This window comes from Buteo buteo, chromosome 16 (genome assembly GCF_964188355.1).
Source record: "Buteo buteo chromosome 16, bButBut1.hap1.1, whole genome shotgun sequence".
In the NCBI taxonomy this organism is placed as follows: domain Eukaryota; kingdom Metazoa; phylum Chordata; class Aves; order Accipitriformes; family Accipitridae; genus Buteo; species Buteo buteo.
In genome coordinates this window covers 20,963,949-20,987,272 of record NC_134186.1, presented here as the reverse complement: position 1 = coordinate 20,987,272, position 23,324 = coordinate 20,963,949, and the positions used below count along the sequence as shown (strand labels likewise).

Below are 23,324 nucleotides of genomic sequence, written 5' to 3'. Positions count from 1 at the left end.
AACCCAGAACAGTACGATACAGTAAACCACTATGCTGCCCTAGGCTGGAAAAGGAGGAGATGGCAAAGTAAAAGAATTAGGAACCAAGAACTCACAGAGGTAATGCCACAGATTTAGAAATCAACGATGTTTTTAACATCTTTTGTTATCTATATAGCCAGAACCCAGATTTCAAACAACTGTTTCCTTTTCTGTACTATTGCCAGACATGCATTAACAGTGGACATACACTTTCTATTTTCTGATTAAGATCTTCCCTTTCCAACAAAAGTTACAAAAATGCTCTAATAACCACTCCTGCAAAGGCTATCTAGGTGCATCATTGGCAACGTAGATGGACTCCCAGCATGCATGCCCACGCACACACATAGAGCAGGACTACCATTTCAGAGCTAAGCAGGACGACTTACGGTCACAGATGCTCATGTTAACCAAAGGTCAGAACAAGATATTTTTGGACATAGACTTTTATTCTAAGTATTTAGCACAGTGCCAATGAACAATGCAATGAGCCTTCATTTGCTTCTATATAATGTTACAAAGAAGATATTTTTACTTACATGCCAACAGAAGAAGGTTTATATCCAGATTTTAAGCACACAGGGAACCTGAGTCTACCTCAGTACTCAGGTAGGCTACTAGTATCCTACCTTTTGACTGTAGGGTTCAGGAAAGCCTCATATAACTGTCAAGAATTAAAGTGGACTTCATATAAATTTTGTAGAAACAAATATAATTCCATTACACGAACTCCATTGAAAGTAATTTTTTTATTTTTTTTAAAACCAGATTTAATTTCCATCACAAAACAGTTCACATTATTGCTAAAAGATACTGGCAGCTTACAATAGACTGAAAAGATACAACAAATAAAAGCAAAATTAGACTACTTGTAAAACCATACTATGAGAAACACAAAAGGTCAACATCCTACAGTCAAGCAAAAAGTAAGTACCCTAACAATCAAATCAAATACAAATAATTTAAGATAGCATTCTGAATATATGAAAGGAATTTTTTTAAGAGATCTCAATTTCTCAGCATATAACCACTGCATTCAATAGGGCTAGCATAGCTGACACCACCTGTAGTTCTCCCCCTACCTTCTTATTTTTCTGAACACACCCACTTGATATCCTTGTATTAAATCAATAAGCAGATAAAAACTTTACAGGTATTTTAAGTCATCTTGTTCCTGTTAAGCAAAACAGAATAGCAACCAAGTGATTAGACAGATCTGCTCACAGCATAGTTAAGCTGATACAGTTAGCTAATGGCGACTTCCACTATAACTGATCATTAACAGACTTCCATAATGAAAAATTACAAAGGATATTTTCCCTCCATTGCTCTCTGAAGGTGTCTTCAGAGAGTTTATCAAAGATAGAACAAGCATACTCTATCAATAATGTAATACAGCTGTGCCTCACACTTAATCTGAATTTGTCCATAGTCCTTCCACCATGAAGTATTTTCATAGTTTGACAGAAAGCTCATGCTCCAGATTATTTTGTGGGCTTTTGCCTAAAACTTTACAGTGAAGAAAAGAAACTGGTGAAAAACTTTTACCGTATTCATTTGGGAATGATTAGAGAGAGGTAGAGAGATTATTGTTTTCCCCAGCTACAGAATAAAATTATATCTTTAAAAAAACCAGAAGGTCTAAACTAATGTCATCAAAAAAGTAGGGTTACTGGCATCAAATGCATGTATGGGAAACATATCTCTAAAGATTTTTACCATTAACAATCAACAGAAACAAAATGAGATATCTTTCTTACTTTCTAGTTATTTTCTGGACCACTGAGTCAAAGAAGGATTATACTTGTGTTACCTATTGTACTATCATATTGATTTAGGTTCTAAACACTGAGAGTGTTTCTAAACTGATCTAGGTTCTAAACACTGTGTAAGCAGCCATTTGGGCGTTAAACAAACTACTATTTACAAGTAAATGTGCTCAGTTTGCAGTATGTGGATTACACAGTAACTCTTTAATTACATGTATAGATTAATTAGGATAGCTGTCAGTTCTTGCACGCTGCTAAAGGCCCTTGGCCTGTAATACTTGTCTTTTCAAACACTTCTATCTGTTTAAACAACACACAATTTGTTAAAACAGGAACTGTATTAAAAATATCCTTTTCCCAGCAATTGGATTGATTCAGTTCACTAATGACTAGACAATGTTCTTCTGCTGCTCAGAATGCACTACTACTGCCACTGCCTAAGTCCTCTCAGAGCCAGAGGTAACACTCTCATTCACCTTAACGGAAGGATGACTGACTGGCCCTTCAGTTATTTTACACAGGCACTTATTTAATCTCATTTCTGCAGTACTTTTACACTCTCCAGTACTACATTCAAGGACATGCTTGGCATATGGTATATGGTGGTTATTTTCCCTCACTTTCCTTCTAAGATAGATTAATAGAGTGTCAGAAGCCTGCAAGTAACTTGTGTCTGCCCCAAGCACACGCATGTAAAGCCAAAGTCTCAATTCAGCTAAATCGGCAGTCAATTCACCAGGATAAGTATCAGCTATTTTGGGATGTGTTCGCCAATCATGAACTAACACACTCTCACCAAATTTTGCTTTCAGTGGCCTTTGTGCTTTGGAAGTTTTTTACAATGTGGTCCATCAGAACTGTTCTTTTGACAGTCACACCATGAAAATGGGGAGATCTACAAAAAGGAGAAAAAGAAAACAGGGTAAACTTTGCAAAGATTGTCAACAAAGGCAGGCTGTAAACTTGTCAAAGTGGACTCAGCTGTCATCTCATGTCAGTTCATGCCTCCTTACCTCCTCCCAACCCTGAGAAATGAAGCAGCAAAGCAGCAGTAAGGAAAACATAGTCATCAACATGAGAAATGCAATAGAGAGAGCAATAATAATATATCTGGAAGAAATAAGATTTTCAGAAGTGACTACTGATTTAGATTTGTCTGTTTCTTGCCTTTCAGCTAGGGGTATTTTAAACAAGATTTCAGGAAGTGCTGAACACCCAAATATAAAAATGGCACCCTAGAAAAGACCTTAAATTAAGCATCTAGCAATAGCAAAATGATTCATTTAATTGTTTTGTTTTCATACATACCACTACTGTTAACACTCTGCTTGATCCAGTCAACAAAAGCACCAACATTTGTGTATACTCCCGGGTAGCTCTTCCTTCCACAGCCCAAGCCCCAGCTAGTGATTCCATGAAGGGTGTAAAATCCCGAGTTATCTTCTGAAGGACAAACTAATGGGCCACCAGAATCACCCTGCACAAGGACAAAGGAATCTTGTTATGAGCTAACATCACTCCTTATGTTTTGAAATTATCAGTTCAACTATGAGAGGTCTCAGCTGCTCATGTGTTTGGGGGTTTCTGATTTTAAAAGGCAGAGAAAGAAATAACCTTTGTTCAAGGGGAGTACCTGTTTTTGCAATATGAGTAATTAAAATCCTACTATTAGGGAGTCTTTCACTGTACATCACCTACAGCCTGTTTGCAAGAAAACAGCTCTTAGTGAGGTTTTAACACTCCCCAGAACCTGTCTGGCCATACCCCAAGTGTCAGAAGGCAAAGGTGATCTGCGCAACTTACTGTGCATGAGTCCTTGCCTTCTTCCAGAGGGAATCCAGCACAGATCATTCTCTGGGTCACTTTACTGGGAAGATTCATGTAATAGCTCTGACATGTGTCGAGCACCAGGATGGGGACTTCCAGCTGATGCAGTTTTTTCCCCTTTTCCCTGTCTTGAAGTAAAAGACACCTCAGAAACCAGTAGAGGCATGAATCAGTGATTCCAGAAAGAAGCTTTACTCTTCCCCTTTTCAAATGGTCTCAGTCTAAATTATCTGATTTCTTTCTTCTCACCCATTTTGCTGCATGTCTAGCTGAGCTTATACAAGTGAAAACTTTTTAACATGTCTGTTTTCCAGATGCTAATATATAGACAGAATGAATGTTACAACACAGAACATGGTATTTAAAACACAGCTACAGCATGCTCGATGTTTGAAATAGCAAAGACTGCATACCTTCTTCATGTGCAGCCCATCCTGTGACAACGCACACCCTCGAGGGCTGAACAGCCTCCTCCTTGGCTGGGAGGCACACTGGGCGCACATAGTGGTTGAATTCTAAGGGCTTGGCCAGTTGCAGTAAAGCGATATCAGAGTCCATAGTGGTCTTGTTAAAACTCGGATGTATAATATACTGCTTTACTGACCTTTTCTAGGAAAGCAGACATTGACATTTTCTGAATTACTTAGGAATTTGAGTCTTTAAGTAACTTTGGTTTTATAAATTTTCAGGCCATATGCAAGGTGCCTTAAGAGGAGGACACATTTAAAAGCAGCTGCTGAAGCCACCAGCTTTCTTCTATCAACAAGTCAGGATTATGCCTCTTGGACATGGATCAGGGAACATGCAGGTAACTCCATCCAGCAAGTGTAGGAAAAGGGTCTTGGACAATCATTTGTCCAGTCTGAGCAAAGTGGAAAGTTGTGCCCCAATTATTTCTGTATTGGTAATAGTCACCAGGGAATTTAGAGACAATACACTCCTCACTGACACATCCTCCAGGATGCTGAGCTCTGGAGTTCATTACTGGTGAAGGCACAAATCTGTGTTGATATAATTTCTCTGACTGTCACACAAAAGCTGTTGTGTAAATGCAGATCAAGATCAGCATGCGGGCTGTTAGATTGCTGCATCATGAACAATTTAGGAGATGCATTTACATCAAAAACTATTTTGCAAGATTGATTTCTATTTTTTTATTAAGCAGAACTTATAGTACCTGTCTGTATTCTTGCTCTGTAAGATCATGAAGTCCAGTTACCACCATCCATAAGTCTCTGTACAGTTCCCTAAAAAAAAAAAAAAAAAAAAAAGATAAGCACATTCTTAGGCTTGTATAACAGCATTCTTGAAACCTGTGAATCTTAAAACCTCCCCCACCCTATAGGGATACTAGAGCCCTACATATTGCTGGGCCAACAACTTCTGAGGCCCACACTCTGATACAAATCTATGGAAATCTTCCCACTGTCTTCTAGGGAGCATGAAATATTCTCATGATGAGGCAGTAGGATCTCTCAAACACATAGCGAACTGAGAGAAAGGTCAGTTTATAAGGAGTGGGGGTGCCTGATGCAGAACACAAAGCCTGCATGGTCCACGTCATCCAGGGACAGTGCTGGTCCCTACCTTCTTAATGAAAAAACAGGTGACCTCTAAAACATTGCTACCTATCAAAGGATACAAAGAAATGAAAGAAACATTTCATTTCAGACTGATTTCTTAACCAAGCCCTCTCACTACCTGAAAACCTGTCATAACGCCCTGATGAAATTAGTTGTATAGAATCATTAAGCCACGTATGCAAATTCTGATGTGATAGCAACACGCAATAGAGAATTCCTCCTTAATGTGGCTCTTAAAGCAGTACCTTCAACACAGCGCAACAATGCTCCTGACAAAATTTTGGAAAATAATACTTAGAAACTTAGAAGACAAAGTCTGAAATTCAAAACAGTACTTGCATTTCAGATCCCCAGTTTTGGGGGGGTGGGGAAAAGAATCAGAGAAATGGAGAATGTGGATGCCTGAGCATCTTTGGCATTTGGGGCTTTTTGAAACCCCCGTTTTCAAGTAATAGCAACTTTATTTGAAAACAGGCCAGAATACCTAATTATCTGCCATCCTGGGAAGATTTTTTTTTAAATACTTTAATGGCCCAATATATCTGAATTTTAAATTAATGTACTTGTGATTAATTTGAACTTTAAAACAGGTAGTATTCAGCCTAAGAGATGAATAAACAAATTGCTGTTTAGAAAGTATTTTAAAGAGTCCAAAAGTCACACAGACTATCCTTTTGTCTCCTCTCAAAGACAGAAAAATTTCCATGTAATCTGATTTAACAGATTGATAGGTTCTTAATAAGGGAATGGCATCAACCCTGTGCACAAAATCTTCCTGTATGTCCTCCAAAATCCACACAAATTCAGTAATTTTTTGATTTTTCGTAGGTTGATTCTACCTGGATGAAAACATGCTCTGTAAATGACCCAAACACAAAGAAGTTACCTAAGAGTAAGTGGGGAATGACAAGGGACTTAATACCTTGTCATCTCTTCAGAAAACTGATCTGAATGATAACCAAGCCTACAGAAGTAGCCACTATGATCCTAGTACATATATGTGGAGCAAAAGAATCCAGTGCCAGCGTGAGCTGTAAGTAGGTGGTAAAACTAAAACTGTGCCAGCCACCCTGGGCAGAACCACCACGCTGCAGAGACACACCATGCAATTACAGACATTCCCAGGGAAGGGTTCATCCCAGTGTACTTACTTAGAATTAAAGCAGTGAGCAGCTGTGACAACCCATTCTTTGGCAAGAACTGCTCCTCCACAGATGTGCTCATCTGAAATTTGTACACTGACCTGCCAAGGCCATGAGTATGGTACAGCTACTTCACCTCCAATTATCCTGCTAAAGATGAACCTGGGCTGATTTGAAGGCACTCCACAAATACCATCTGAAACAGAAAGCACTGGTGTTTCAAGAAGTCTTTAGAGGTTATGATTTGGAGAAGCAAAGAACAGTCAATTTAAGAGCTACCCCACAGCTTCTAAAGATTCCTCCCTCCCCTTTTTTGCTAAATCTTTCAACTTCCCTCATTACAAAGGATCCAAACGTTTAAACATAGCATAAGGAGATGATCTTGGTAAAAACAGAGCTTCATCAAGATGAAAGCAACTGCTTACCTTCAAAGTTTTAGCCTCAAACCTACAATGAATACGGACTCATCCCATTTTCCATGAAGTACTAGAGGGAAAAAGTGAAGTTCTAAAATGCTGGTTATTATTTTCAACTACCCTGTAACCCTTTGCAATTATTTTCACCAAAGCAAATAGGTGTAAACTGACATACAAGCTGAAATAATGTCATTGCATTGCTGTAAATGACTTAACAAGATGAAGGAAACAAGAAAAATCAGGTTTTCCTATTTTAAAGCCAAAGCATAGAACTGTTACTATTCATCCTTTTATTTTCTCAAAATAACTTACTGAAAAATTCTGGGACAACTGCATCCATTAAAAATTTGGAGAAAACAGCATTTAAATTATAGTTCTTTATAGGTACTCCCTATTCCCATGAAGAAAATATAACTCGGGTTGGCTTACCTGTTGTAATCTGTATTTCTTCTTCAGTCATATCCATATCTTCAAATTCTTCTTCACTAGTTGAGTCCAAAGTATCTAAATCTAGCAAATGAAAATAGCAAATGTGTTAGCAGGCTGTCTTGAGTGATATTTATATTACAAAAGCACTTTAATTTCTTTTATTACAATTTTTGTAGAAGGAATAGATTTCTACAGTAGAGATCTGTGCTATTACATCTTCACATGGTAGTGAAGTGCCATTTAAAATGCACCAAAATACTCTTATGTGAAATAAAACTCTGAGGTTTTGGGTAGATTCATAGTTTCTCTTCACCTACTCAATAGGCCCTTTGTTTAATGCCTCAATAGGTTCGCAATACAGTTTTTTCACTGAAACAGTTTGTTAGATGAGAACCTCCTAGAGCAAAATAATTCTGAATAGCCAGATTCACTGAAGAGCCCTTTGTGCTGCCCTGAAGAGGTAGTTTCCCAAGTTACTTCGATTACCTGTTACATGAACAAAAGAGATTGTAGCTCTGAATCCTCCAAAGGTCTCTGTTTCATCAGAGTGAAAGACAACTAGCATCACAGCAGAGGAGCTTAGAACAGGTGCTGGTAGGGCAAATCCACAAGACTTAGCTAAAGATGAGAAAAGCAAAGGTTCACTGTAGATTAACATATACTTTTTCATCCTTATCTCTTTCAACAGTGGGTACCCAAAATTCTGTGTATTCCAGCTCTCACACAGGTAAAAAATAACTATGCACAAGAGAGGAGTTGAGATAAGTAGACTGAGGCTGAAGCATGTTCTATTATTTCTGACGTCTGTCCTTGTTCAGTAATTATCTCATAAGAACAAGGAGACTCTTACATTATTTCATAAGAGTCTATCGCAGCACTCATGCTCATAGGTTGCCATTACATATAGAACACACTGGAAACCTGATTTCCCCTTGTTAGTGTTTCAGCACTAGCATCTGCTAGTGCTAATCTAAGCACCAGCATCAAGCAAGTGCTGAAATCAATTGATTGGGACAGGTCATCTCATTCAATGTAAACCAGAAGAATCTCCAGCAAGGTGGCAAGAATTACATGACTGCTTATCTGGAGTGAAGAGCAACTGGACTCTGCAAAGGAGACCTCTTGGGTGCTTTCTGTGTCTGATCATTACTATAAAAATAAATTATTGTGTTATGCCCTTTTCTTCATTTATATGAATTCAGAACTGCATTTCACATAGAATTTAAATACACAAAACTGTTCTGTTCAATGTGGTTTTGCCTCTGTAAGTGGAACAGCAGCAGCAATACACCTGCAAGTATTTTTCAAGGTACTGAAACTAGCACCTATAACATCACCTGAGACTCTAGAGGCGAACTTGATTTTAGACTGTAAAACAGGGCTAGTGAAAGTCTAAAAAGAACTAGGTCATCCCCCAAAATATGTCAAAAATCAAAAGTCAAACCAATTTCCTCCTCTTTTCCCACATCTTCATACACAGTCACGGCATCATAAGAGCAATCTTCACTTTCTTCTACTTCAAAAGACTGGTATGTAAGCTTTAAATAAAAAGAGAAAAAGTGAACCTCGTTGTTAAATTCACACAGAAAAAGTTCAAAGATCTATAATAAGGTCTTTAGTATTCTCAGTGATTCCTTTGGGGTTTGATTTCAGTGACGTTCAGACCTCTCACAGGGGATATGTAGTATATTACATTTGCTAGAAGAACCTGTCATGATGAAACTTAAACCAGGAAATCCTATTTTACTATAGCCTAAAGGAGAAATCTGGCTTTTGGGATGGAAAGTGATTTCTCTTAACTGCATCCAGCAGCATTATTCAAGCTTATGTTGTTTGATCTTGCTTGTCTTTAGCTGCATAATTTCTTGTTAACTCAATTGTGCCCGCTTCCATCCTGTAGACACAAGAAAGGCTCATATTATACCTTTATTACATGGTCCTCTGGTGCACAAATAATCCATTGACAGTCTGCCATGTTGCTGTAGCGCTCTGGATAGTGCATACTTTGTAACACACCCTCTTCAAAAAGGACAGCTAAGGACTCACAGCCAGAATCTGGAAATCCAGGAAAATGAAAATAAAGGCACTGTGATTTCCTATTAAATCATTCACACACACACGCAAAAAAAAAAAAAAAATCCAGAAAAACTCTTGTGGTGCTTTCACACAGCTGAGAAAGAGAACAGGACAGAGCAGCAAGCCAAATCCTCTGTTTGAAAAAGATGCAAAGAAAATTTTTAATTTGTTCCCAGGCAGAAGAGCAGTCCAGCCTATGACTATAGCATTCCCTTTTGGCTACAGGGAATGCACTGTAGGCACAGGTACCCATGTGGGGTGACAGAAGAGCAGGACACGGGCATGTCAGAAGAACATTTGCCAACTTTCTTGGGGAGGAAAGTGGTGACATAAAACACAACCAGAGGACATGTCTCCCTGATGGGCTATGCGGTGGCAAGGCCCCTCAGAGGGGGTTCCTCCTTACACTCTGCCCAGGACAGAAACTAGCTGAAAAAGCTGCAGGAACAGGAACAACAGGTGTCTGTCTGTCTAACTGGATTGTCCAGACTCAGCAGATGGCCCCTGGGCCTGCTCCCTAGTGATGATGATCCTCTCTGCACAGCAAAACTGGGAGCAATTCTCCACAACATACATCTTAGCATTAGCCACCTCCCTCAGGGCCCCTCCATGAAAGCATGCTTGGGACTAGAAAAGCAGCTTTCATCTGGAAATTCTGCTCATTTGCCTAATTAATTAAGTTTTAAAACATTCTGGAAGTAGGGAAGGAAATGAGATCTTGTATAAAGTGGATGGAGAAGAGGCAATGTTAAAGGAGGGCTTCTCTCAACAGCATCTATCCTATCTCTGCATCCCAGTTTCTCCACACTGTCACAGGGCAGCCTAACCACACTTACCTTGTTCATAACATCATCCACATAGAAATATCATAGGAGCTTCCTCTGATTCACTTTCTCCTGAAAATTTTTTTCAGGTCACCACCCAAGAGTGCAGACAGGTATATTACAAGACTTAGACTTACCAGGAAGAATAGCTGGTGTAAGAGCTTTGTAGGTCATGGAAAAACCAGTTCCATAATCCTTGTTGTCAGAAACAAATTTCAGCCTTATACTATTGGACCCAATCAAAATGGGTAATGGAAGATCTCCTCCACAGAATTTCCCTGAAACATAGTATTAGAGAATAATCATTGTTTAAACTCTTAGTCACTTGAGAAAACTTGCATGTACCATTTTAGTACTTAGCTATAAACATTTTAGGATGAGAAGGAAATTGCCTATTCATTCCTCTATATTCTTTATTAATCCATTAGCCCAAATAGACACACACTATTAGAAATTTAAAATCTTTGACACCAGAAAGTCATAGGCTGACACAGTTCCCTACCAGGCATTTTCCATTCTTTTCTCCTCCCATACTCTTTGTCTTTTATTTTAGATCATATGTCACAACGTATTCATCATGATAACCTAAGTAAAACGTAATCAACTGCAATGTCCTCATTGGGTATACTTGCTGTTAGAATGAAAGAGTACACTGACAGATTATTTCAAAGAAATAACTCACCAACAAGTCTGTCATCTTTTGAATAGACTGATAAAGAATCATAGTCACAAAACGTTTCTGGCTCTATATCAAAGTGGGAAAAATGAAGCAATATATAATTCCCTTCTGGTACAAACAGAGTCCATACACACAATCTGGAACAACAAATTAGTTCCCATTCACAAAACTGCAACAAAAACCCCAAACTGCACCAGTAGGGGTAATAGTTTCTGGGGAAAGACTGTGTGTTTGTCTACTTACTGGTGGTTTTGATAGAACTGGTTGGGACTTCCAGGAAAATGTAATTGTCCTTCACTGTCAGGGAGTTTGCCATCCTGAATGCTACAAAACGCTGCATTGTAGAGTTAAAACAAAAAAGAAATAATCATGTTTGACACATATGCAATCATTTGTTCCACCAAATAGCTCAAACATCTAGAAAACATTGTGAGACTCAAGATTGCTCAGCTGTACCTTGTTTCTGCTGGCAGACTGATGCTGGGTCTTCTCTCTTTTATTTGGAACTATGGTAAGTCAGTTTTAAAACACAAAATTTGGGAGCAAAAATTAAGCACTACCGATGTGCTATCCTATTTTATTGTAAAAATTCCAGTGCTTGCTTTTTACCTTAAAGAAACTATTTGTTAAATGAGGATTCCAGTATAAATATTTTTCAGGGAGGAAAAATACATACCTCGGGACATAAGCAAAGCATTCATTGCAGCCCATTTGTAATAACATCCTTAGCTATATTACAGCAGGAGACTTTTTCAACAGTACAATATGGTATTAAAGACACTTTAATAGAAGAAGCAGAAGCTTTCCTCTCCGGGTAAGTGTTGTTAGAAACACAATTACTTATAAAAATTATCTCCTCTTGCCTTTCCTTCTCCTTGCAAGGTAAGCCAGTAAGACATTGATCAACAACTACATATATGAAAACAAATTGTACTTATGTACTACAAACAGCACTTAAATACCCAATTCTCACTGGCCACAGCAAGTCTATACAAGCTGACCGTGTGCCCAAGCTCGTTTATCATCTGAGAGATCTCACTCTAGATGACTAAGATTAAAATTTTAAGATCTAGGTCACAAGCATTACTTCTAGTATCTTTATGTGAACTTCTACCTAGATGAACAGAGTGTCCAACAAGAACATAAACATGGCAGAATCAAAGTAAGACTTCAATTTTAAAACATGTTACATTCGGGGTTGGGTTTCATGGGGGGTTTTTTTTTTGCATTTTATTCATAGAAACAGACACCAGACAAGTAGATAGATTCATCATAAACTGCACAAAAGTACTACTAATTTACTTCATACTTTTCATTTAGAATCTATATTTTTACCAGAATAAACTTCACTAACTAGATTTCATGCATTGCTTAAGGTTCTGTTCTACATTTTTCCCATCAATTTTATTTGCATTTCAATAAAAATATGGCTTTATAGATGTAGCTCACTTAAGGAAAATTCCTTTTTGAAGTCACCAGTACATAAGTAATTTTTTTTTTACAGAACCAGGAGGAAAAAAAGTACATATTTAAAGTATACATTTAAAAGTGCTTTGATGAATCAAGCTTCTTCACGTTTTTTCCTTCGTAGATTATATATCAGACTATTTTGGGGGTCTTTTTATGTTCAGATAACACAGACAGAAGATACTGAAAAAATACTTTACTCACCTGTGGAGCTTTTCATTTTCAGATCTAATAAAGGAGGGATAGGGAAGGGGGTGGAAAAAGAAGAATAAATTACTGTAGTTTCATATTCACAATGTAGGCTTTATTTTTATCCATTTGAAATGGTAATTTTATATGGTTAGCACTGAGGCAAATTTAAATGCTTCTTGAGGACATAGTGCCTACAATAAACTAGGCTTAGAATTAAAACAAAATTGCAAGTTCAGGCAATGCTGACTTTGGAATAAACAATTCTGGAGTAGCCAGTTCTAGAATTAATCATACATTGATAGGCCAGTGCTCAGTCTGAGCAGCACAGTACTCTCTTTCCATGTACTTGTTAAGTAAATACTATACATTCCAGGTAAGGGTAGCAGAATCCAAATGCTAGCATCATGAGGGATGCAGAGACATTAAGCCTGACAGCAATTACAATTAAGATCTTTTACACCAGTGTGACAGTATAAAAGAGTGAGCAAGCAAAACCTAATGCCAATGCAATTGAGAATTGTGTTTTCACTTTACCTACCAAACCACTTTTTCTATTTACTGAGCCAACACACTTTAATTACCACAATAGCTAATCGTATTATTTTCTCCTGATAACAAAATGGGCCAACTAGTAAATCCTTAATAAAAAGACCCTGTCTCTCTCTCTCCTTTTTCTTTTTTTTTTTTTTTTAAATTGAAAACCAAAATATTTTTCAAAAGCTAAACCCTTTTCATTTTTTTCCGACATTACGAGGGTTTCTTTTTTCAATCACAAGTTGAACCTGGTTTCTAAAGGGATTTTTTTTTCCCCTTGCGATTTTTTTTCTTATCATTGACTAGCAAAACCTCTTAAAAACCCCTCCTTAGTTTTTCAGTTCTCTGCATAAATTTTAACACAATCTCCAATACTTTTTAATGAAAATAGCCCAAACTGAAAGAAAATGTTAATTCAGTTTCTTAATGCTCTGAGCGAAGTTCACCGCTAGACAGACTGTCATTTGTATCACCAGCTCCGTGACTTTGGAAGCAATGGATAATTTTCACGCCGATCCCCTGCACAGAGGACATACATAGCCTCTTGGGCAGAGCAAGCAAAAGCACTTCTGAGAGTAGTCAAATGTCTGATCCAACATGTTTTTGCTGAGAAAAATGACAAGTGACTTCAAAGAGGTGCATACGGACCTTCAGACATTTTCAGCTAGTGAATTTCCACTTAAAAATACCATGCTAACTGGCTAGCTAGATAAAAGGACCATTCTTAAAGTTAAAAAAATAAATAAATATACACACACACATATATAGTCCAAGTAGGAGGCAAAGTGGAAGCAAAGTAAACATTTACAATGCTCTCAATTTGGTTTTAGCAATTGCCAATCAGTACCATATACTTAAAGGCATTGGGAAATGCTACAGTGCTTTGCCAGAAAAAATGGGGGAAAAAAATAAGTGCTATATCTTGAAAAATATAGAATTAAATGAAATATTATTACGAGACAGAAGAGTTGTCACAAGTGAGGGACACATTACTGTAGAGACTTAATACCAGCACTCATGTTCTCTTGAATCCAGGGAAGCACCGCGCTGAGGTCTGTGAATATTCCCGGAGATCCTCTGTTGTAATGTTTCTTCTTCTCATTACTTATCCAGCCACGAGCACATCCCATCCCCCAGGAGATCACACCAGCGAGAGTCCAGGCACCATGCTTACGTCGACACAAGAGAGGGCCTCCCGAGTCACCCTGTAAAAAACAAGTAAAAGCTCACAACCTACAGCTTACAAAAGTACGTGCATACCACTGGACATGCCTTAAAGAGCTTATTGAGCTCCCTTTTGTGCCATACTAACAAATGTGCAATGTAGGGGATAGCAATTTTTAACAAACTGTGAAGGAAGACACTTTCTTTTTTATTGTGTTTAGTCAGGATTGTCAAAAGGGGGAGAGACAGACTAATTCCCTCATGGGTGCACATCTGTTGTCTTTAGCATGTAAAAAGGAGGAGCTTCCCCCCCCCCCCCCATGACAGGGAACAATCACTTAACCTTTATCTGACTTCCTTTCCTTCCTGTAATCCAAGACAATACTTTCTACTTTTCTCTGTAGGATCTTAGCAACATTAACTAATTTATCAATCAATTGTTCTGAAGTTAGAAAGCCCTAAGCATTATTGCACTGGGACACATTGCAAAATTGCTTTCAGGAACCTGTCATACAACTCATACAATAATTTAAATGGCATCATGTAATTAAGTGCGTTGCCCCATACAGAACCTTTGAAAGAATTCATACATCAAAAGAAATACACTCCAAATAACAGAGTTTACAGTGTATTTATTCACTTAGGTACACAGAGCCTTGAAGCTTCTGAGAAACACTTGTAAGTACACAAGGCCCTCTGTTCGGCTGACCTGGCAGGCATCTTTTCCTCCATCTGGAAATCCAGCACACATTATAGTGTCACCTTGGATGGGTTTCTTTAAAGTTGATAATGCTCTTGAACACTCCTTACTGTTTAGGATTGGTAGATTGACCTCATATAAGACCTGAGGGAGTACTCCATCTGAAATAAGAAAAAATTGTTCATAAGAAATGCTGAAAGGTGAACTTAATGTCACTGCTAATACACCAAAAAACTTAGTCGGAAACTTGCTCCAAGCCATTTTATGGTTACAAGCATGTTTTGATAAACATCCAGTTTTGTGTACATAAGCAGTTTTACTTGAATAAATTTTAAAATGTTTCCAAATCGAAATACAGGTGTATATATTGTAGTGATCCGTTTTGAGATAATTCACAGGTAGGCACAGAAGCCAGCAAAGATCCTGTTTTGAGACTACAATTCTTAGGACCAGTTGATGGTTTCTTCTGGTCTGCGTATGACCTACGCAATCAAGCTCTTAGCTTCAGAAATAAGACACTGAGAAACCTGAATGTCAAAGAATAATTTGAGTGGCTTACTCTCATTTAAGCGGCCCCAACCACAAGCAGTGCAGATATATCCTGCTTCAAACTTTTCACCAGGATCAGGAAGACATGCTGGCAAAACTGATGAACCTGCCACACACGGACATGAATTTTATTGGTAAGTATTTGAAAGAACAACGAAAAGCTTCCTTTCTCAGTTAGGGGTTTCTTTTTTAACTGAGAAGTATTGTTATTTTTGTGACATCTAAAAAATTAACCTGGCATTTGACAATTTATCTGTGCCTCCCCTTTGTGGTGTTTTGGAATGGAAAAACAAAGCCATATCAGGGCACACGGCCAACTTACCCACCCCTTTGCACCTGAGTGATGGGATTTACACATCTGTAAAGTGGGCATAAAACACTGCAAAATCATTTTGTCTAGGTGAAACGACCAAATAGAGTGCAAGAATACGGTCTACTCAGCACCCCAGCTAATTGTAGTTAATACATGTAAGGCAGCGTTGCTTTCATCTACATCCACTGAATATCATTAATCTCAAGGGGAAATGGGCAGTATTGCCTGTGAGGTTTATACAGCCACAGTAGGCAAATACATTAAATTGAACTGCAGCTCAGAAATATGATGGTATCGTCTGCTCTTATTTCACCACAAGCTTCAGCCCAGGCCTTGCCATTCGGCTTAAACTTAGCTGCTACCATGAGCCAAACTTCCATTAGAAAAAGGAGTCGCTCATCTTCGTGGTGACATAGAACAAGCAACCTAATGATGAGAGCTGGAGCCTTCGGAAGAGCAAAGTGTTGCGTGGACTCTCCTATGCACCTCAATATTACGTAAAACTGATGTGAAGCTGGCTCACTGGCCAGGAGACAGGGGAGCAGCAGCTGTCCTCCCCCCTTCCCATTTCAGCCCCCAGAGGGACCACTCTGCCACCGCTGAAAATAATCCCAACTCCCTCCCGCAGCCTGCACCAAGCGAAGAGAGGGCAAAACGCAGAGCGGGTGTCAGCGAGTGAGGTACAGACAGTACCGCGGTACGCTCGGAGCTCTGGTCTGCCTTTCACTAGCTTTACTGTTCGCCAGAGGCAGAAATTTCCACCTACGCCTTCAATAAAAAAGAAAACCACCTATTTGGTCAATTTTAAATCTCCTGCCTACAAAGAACAACACCTTTTTCTTGAAGGGAGTATGGAGGCTGAAAAAGACCATTTAAGTCAACCGATACATTTTTCTGACTTAGCTCTGGTATTTTAAATACTTCAGCTGCAAAATACTCTGGAGATTTTTAGTGGTATAATCTGACAGCTGTGAAATGGGTTCAAACTGAGTTTCAAGACTTTTCACAGCATCTGGGAGAAGCAAAGGCCTTACCTTCCCCACTGAAAAAGATCACAGATAACTATGGCCTTACTGAAGGTGAAGGCACCATCCAGCTTCAGAAGGGCAACGTCATAGTTCATCGGCCTTCTGGGGTCAAAGTTTGGATGCTTAATGACATATTTAACAGGGAGTGTCTGCTCGCCATTCTCCCTGATCCTCAAATCATGCTCTCCTGCAGTGACATTCATGTACTGGACTAGGTTCCTGCAGAATAGAAAAATAGAAGTTCAGCTACAGAATCTTCAAAATGAAAGGGAAAAATATAGTTGTTTTAAAAGAGAATTTATTACTACTGATACCTAATACCTTTCATATTCAGATTTTAGAGCACTTAACTGGTAGTCAGCAAGAGCTGAGTATGCCCTGCAGTAGAAATCAGGAGTTGAAAAGGACTGAGAAGAAAAACAATTTAGCTACGCTCCCAACTGTGCTTTGGTGGTCCACTGACGAACCAGGTTCTCTTACTGTATTTAAAAATGTTCAGTCACACTGCTTTTTGAAGGAGGAAGGAAGATTTGGACATAGGAAAGTACAGAAAACATAGGACCACTTCTCTAGCATTCTCAGTTCATACCTTAAAAACTTATGTGAACCCTGCTTTAGGGCTCCTAGTACCAGATCAGATGTGCAGCAAGGAAACACAAAAGCAATCATTATAAACTTTTTATTCTGCTTCAAATTTATTCCCCGGACTTGAAGAATTACTTTTGTGTCAGGAGGCTTTATACTGATTTAGATATTGCCTGTCCTTCTGTAGTTGATATAAACTTGGCAGTTATCGGCTAATTTGATGAAGATGTGATCACATACAATGCCAGATACAGATCAAATTTATAATTCCAGGTGATCCACTAGTAGAAAGATTCAGTATAAACTATAACGGAATTAGGACCTCAGTGAAGCCACCACAGATCAGCACTGAAACCTTCTGTACAACGTTCACAGACTTTTTTTTTTTAAGCACTAAGGCTGAAAATAATCAGCATGCAAGAGGTCAGTACTATTCACATTTAATTGCATATACTCTGCCAGTTGTTACTGAATAAAAAATAAAATTGCAGTCACTTGATAATTATAGTTAGGTACAGATTTTTACCTACGCTTCCAAAATCAGTCTCCAACAATCCCTGTAAGTTAATTTTATTCTTAATTAGTTTTGAGATGCTCAAAGCTTTTGGTTTTTTCCCTCTTTCTGTTAAAACATGGAAAATATTGGTTACAAATAAAATGGTAGCACCTGTAAGCAAGCACCACAAAAGATGCTACAGCACACACACACTTCTACAATCAATCATTTTCTGCACCTGCAGCTCCTGAAATATCCCATCCATACCTGTCTAAGATGCAGTGAGCTGCCGTGACCACCCACTGAGCAGAAACAATAGTGCCTCCACAGAAATGCTTTTGCCTTAGTTTCAGGGAAACCTGCATCATAAAGAAGGCACACCAAATAAAGAAAATCTTTATATCTGCTCTGCTTGCCTTTGAGGAAGAAAGGAAAGAGTACATGCAGGTACTTTCTGAAGTTTCACATAGCTAAAGTACATGCTGCATTTCAAGCAAACACACTTTCATGGCATTCTTACAGTCCTTGAGCCTAACAGATCCTAAACCTTGCTGTTTTCCCCGCAGCTGTGACTTGGTACCTGGATAAAAGCAACATACATGTAATAAATGCCAAGTCACTGAGGTACTTGGCCAGCTGTAAATATTCCTAGTTAGTTGAGAATCTTTCTTTCCTTTGCAGGTCACTGGGAGCACTGCAAATCCATGATGCCTGACAATAGTTGGGGACCAGGGGTGGTGTCCTTCGGTGCCCTACTTTGGAGCAGTTTCACCCATGCCTCTTTGCAGTAGGCTAATCTACAGATGCTCTTTCAGAAATAATGATAAACAAAATAAAAAATGATAAGCAAAGGTTTCTCAGGGAGCAGGACAGGTTCCACGTCCTCTCTGCCTGCTTCGTTGCTTTTCACAAAAGCAGGGTGGAGCTCAACAATACACCCTAAGTGTCAGTAAGCACAAAGTATACCCGTTTTCTTCTTTTGTCATTTCTATGAACAGTCAGGACTTTGTTCTGAAGATAAAACCACATTTGCTTGTGCAAACCTGCCATGGATGCGAGCCTTGTTTCACCTGGTTTCCCCCAACAATCCGAGTGAAAAGGTTAAGGTAACTCCACGGTTTTGTCTCTTGAACTTTCTGCCCACACTTCAGATCTGAGAAGTAAAAGGGGGAAAAAAAGGAAGGATTCAGTCTGAACTTAACTTTTGCTACTTTCTTGGTAACATAGAATTGGAAGGCATGGCCTGGTGCAGAGGTCAGTGCAGTCTCTCTGCCATGACAGGAACCACATCTTATAATTCCTAATACAAACTGCCCAGACTAAGGCTGAATTGGGGTAAGAGAAAGGCAACGTACTTTATTATTGCAGAAGTTCTCCAAATGAGCACTATATGGTTCAATTGTATCACAAATATTAAGTTTTGCCTTCCAGGAACAAATGTGTGTGTGTGTGTATATATATTTTTTAATATTCTTGTTAGGTCCATGCTTACTTGAACTTTTTGAATGCCAACATTCTCATTCAAGCAAGTTTTGGAATTATTTTGGGACTAAATCACTGTTTCATTATCACTTTCAGAAATCTCTTTACACCCAGCATTTGTACTTAAAATATTTTGGACAATCGGGGTCAAAATGCACAATATACAGACCTTGATGACCAGTAACAGTGACTGAATTTCTCCAGAACATCTATTAGTGTGCCAACTTTATTTCTGCTTAACTCATTATTAGTATCATCTACTATAGCTAAGTGAAGCTGATAATATTTACCGGCTTGTAAAGGAGTATATTTACAGAAACAAATATCTGTGGTGATAACTACTGATTTGGTGGTATTTTAAGAAAGATAGAAGCAAAGTAACCAATTCTGCCAAGCAGCACACTGTAGCAGAGGAATTCTTTGTAGTGCGCTTCCCAAACCCAACAGTGGCCACAAATTTTTTTTCTTAAAGCTGTATGAAAACTCATTGAAGCCAAACACATCTCTGACATTTTACTACAAATTCTGTTAAACACTACCTTGGGAAAAATTTAGCATCCATAAACTTGGAACGTTTTGTTGTTGTTTTGGCAGATAGGTAGCTGTATTCAAAGGATGGAGAACCAATACTTGTATACACCAGAAAATGTGGAATTGTCCAAACTATAAAATACAGCTTACAAAACCTACAAAAAGGGTTTTGCAATCATCCTCAGGATTAGCATGGCTGATGTAAGTGATTACAGTGTCACAATAATGCTGACAGAATGCTACCTACCCTAGCTTATAAAGAAAAAAGGCTTTATATAGAACTGATCCAGTTCATTTATCCCATTTTTTTTTTTCATTCTTTCCTAATTCTCACTGCACCCACCTTTTTCCCATGTGCAAAGATATAGTGAAGAAAGGGGAAAGAGGAAAGAGACAACATTTAAAAAAATAGGATTTAGGTTCTACCAAAAGGAATCTGGTACTGGGGAAACAGGCAAAAATAAATAAATAAAATTTAAAAATCAGATTCACAAACTAAAACTTTCCTTTTTTCTTTCAGCTTGAATAAGTCTATGCTCCTAAGATACGCAAGATTAGTGTGAAAGTTACAAGTTAATACTTGTATTAATATTACACCAAACTTATATTATCTCTATTTTGACAAACTCTAAAATCTTCTGTGCCATGGCATTTTAAAGCCCAAGAGATTCCTGACTGCTTTACAGACTGCTTCAGGACCAATGTCTTTCACTGTTTGGATGAGAGATTTCTACGTAAACTGCATCACAATCGTCTGCATGGAAGGATGCTGAAGCCAGCAAATACCATTCTACAGAATACTATGCTTTGGACTGCTTAAGTGAGCAATTTACCATGATGATTTAGATACCACAACAATTTTGACAGCCAAAAGAGGGTTTTTACAGTGAAAACAATTGCTTTGCAGAATTTCTGAAATCAACCTTCGAATGTCCCTTTTTTGCTACTGCAAATTTAAAATGGAAGCAAAATGATTACATAAACAGCCAAGATCTGATTTCCATTCCAGTTTGCTATAAATCAGTAAATCTTCATGAAGGAAACAGGAACAACTGCAATCATTATTTGTTCCAAAAAAAAAGATTAGTCTGGATTTTAAGATGCAAGACAATGGAAGAGAGGACTCGTATTTTGTTTGCAGCCCATGGGTAACATGTTAAACCATGACCTTCATTAACTTGCTGCAAATCTGAGAGTATTTAATTTTATTTACTTAATTATAAATCATATTTATTTAATGTTATTCATTCTGAATCATCAAGGAATCAGACAAAAGTTTCATAAGAATTACTCATTAAAAGTTACAGTTACAGACTTGGATTGGAACAAAAGCAAAGAATGAAAACTAGACCAATTATTCTAATGCTACCTTGTGTCTAGGTCTACCAGCTCTTAGCGTCACAAACTTAGAGGGTGAAACTAGCGCAGTTTCTTTATTTCAGCATCGACTTTCATGCTTGTCACTGCCTAAGAACAAAACCGCTAGTACATAGAAAGCTGTTAAAGCTAGACGTGAAATTTTCATCCTACCTTTCTGAAGAGCAGACGGTACAGCACAAAACTCTGTAATACAAACTATCCCCGTCAGGAGAAACTGCAGCTTACTGGGGACAACACGCATCTTGGGGTGCTAAATAACTGAGTGAAAACAAGGAGAGTTTTTATAGGGAAAAAGAAACCCAAATACTACACTGCAGGAGAACAGCAACTAATTGAAGTAGAAGTTACTCATTAATCCAGCCATAAAGCACTTAACCTGCACAAATAAGTTTTCCAAATTTAACAGAGCATGATTCCTTTATATGCTATTACTGAAGTCTTTGCTGTAAAGCACTAGCTAAAATCCTCCCTAAAACTATTTTTTTCAGGCAAAATGACAAAATGAAGTTACCATTGCATGCTGTGCTAGCAACACTTACGCAGGCTGATGTACACATCGAAGTAGAACACACATGAACAGAATCTCAATTGCTATTTGCTCCTACAGCTTCTACAGCTTTTGAAGAGGCAATACTTTGTATTTCCTGCACACTTTATATTTACCCAATTTTACAGACCTGAGAAACACACCACAAGCTTATCATTTTGTTGACAGCATGCTCAGTGTTGTACAAGACACAGACAGCTCTCTGCATCAAAGTGTCATTTTTTTCAAAAGAGCAGTGTTTTCATCCCATTTTTGAAAGGCAACTAAGGAGGACAGGGCTCAGCTTTTTAAAAATATTTCAGTATTGCTGCAATCAGCAGTGCCAGTTCCGAGTCACTTTGGTGGCTAAGCTCCACTTTTAATAGCAATTTAAGTGGAAGTCTCTTAGAAGACTATTCAAATCCTAAATAAGGAACACAGCAGCAGCTAAATTAAAAGATTTCACAAAACAGAAAGCATAAGTTACCCTGCAGATTCACCACTTAAAACTTTTCTCTCATTGGTTTTAGCAGGTATTGCCTGACTTGGAAATGACTGACCGAAGTGATAAATACAATTAAAATACTATTTGAATGATCTTAAATTCATATGAAATATATAAGCACAAAAGTAAGACATCAGAGTCATCAAGAGAAGCAATAGATTTACTCCGAATGACAGAAGCCACAAGTCTCATTTGTACCAGAAAGAGCAAGGGATAGTTATACCTGGGAACAAAGCAATATTTACACAAGACAGGGAAAAACAGTTTGTTTGTGTTGCTTTTTTTTTCTTGGCTTAAACAGTTGAGATCCTCAGCTTCCCCTCTCTTTGTAAAAAATAATTCAATATTTCCACCTTCAATACTCCCACAAACCCCATAATTTTCACATGGGAAATGCATCAAACTTTGAAGACAGAAACATGGGATAAATAATACATGCATGTTAACACAGATTTCAGTCTCAAACACCTTCATAGTCATAACTTATCCAAATTACATTTTTTAAAGATGCCAATAGGTAAATGTAAAATATATATTCTTTTAAAATAAGTTGCAAAAGTAATTAAACAGTTTCTCTTTTTGTGGTTACCATCACAATGGACAAGACTCATGTTTTTTAATTCTGCTCAGGCTCCCAAAGAAAACGATCTTATACTTGACCCATTAGCCCCAGTCTATTGAATATGTTCTATTATTTGGCCAAGGATTTCACAATACCTCTCTGATCCACCATCAATCAACATCTCAACAATCATTTATACTCTAAATTCTAGGTTTTTGTTGTTCTTTTCCTCTGCCAGTCAGAGGATATCAAAACCCAGCTTTTACTCTGGATATGCAATTTCATAACAAATGACTGAATACAAACCCTGTTCTAGAAACGTTGAGTTGCAGTTGTTATAAATTATATTTCTGTTATAAATACACAGAACTCCTTAAGACTGCAGTTTTCCTACTGGTCCTGTGGAGATCCCTAATTCTGCAGCTTCTGAAACCTGCATCACTAATATCATTCTGTCTCTAACCAAAGACTTTGCAGGCTGCTTTCCTTCATTAATTCATTTCTATTTTGCAGGAACAAAAACCCCAAACACGCAAAATCGGTT

The 23,324-nt window shown here is 38.1% G+C and overlaps 1 protein-coding gene across 1 annotated transcript; it reads right to left on the bottom strand.

The window, feature by feature from the left end:
• Positions 1–491: 491 nt before the first annotated feature.
• Positions 492–21,445, bottom strand: OVCH2 (ovochymase 2). Its single transcript, XM_075048173.1, has 21 exons — positions 21,338–21,445; positions 18,838–18,947; positions 18,062–18,153; positions 16,760–16,932; positions 15,383–15,478; positions 14,833–14,984; positions 13,969–14,164; positions 12,438–12,461; positions 11,010–11,100; positions 10,770–10,903; positions 10,225–10,365; positions 9,112–9,242; positions 8,632–8,725; positions 7,674–7,805; positions 7,188–7,268; positions 6,352–6,538; positions 4,795–4,864; positions 4,031–4,226; positions 3,594–3,745; positions 3,099–3,267; positions 492–2,685 (listed from the first exon to the last, which is right to left on the bottom strand). The coding sequence occupies exons 1-21, from the start codon at positions 21,426–21,428 to the stop codon at positions 2,663–2,665; spliced, it is 2,535 nt and encodes an 844-aa protein (XP_074904274.1). The 5' UTR covers positions 21,429–21,445; the 3' UTR covers positions 492–2,662.
• Positions 21,446–23,324: the final 1,879 nt, after the last annotated feature.

Bases quoted from the DNA above. Each gene is read 5' to 3' on its own strand.
- OVCH2 (XM_075048173.1), bottom strand. From the start codon at position 21,428: ATGCGTGTTGTCCCCAGTAAGCTGCAGTTTCTCCTGACGGGGATAGTT. The intron at 16,933-18,061 runs GTATGGATGGGA...TCTATTCTGCAG, and splicing joins GCTCACTGCATCTTAGACAG to GAACCTAGTCCAGTACATGA. The intron at 3,268-3,593 runs GTAAGTTGCGCA...GTCCTTGTGCAG, and splicing joins AAGGCAAGGACTCATGCACA to GGTGATTCTGGTGGCCCATT.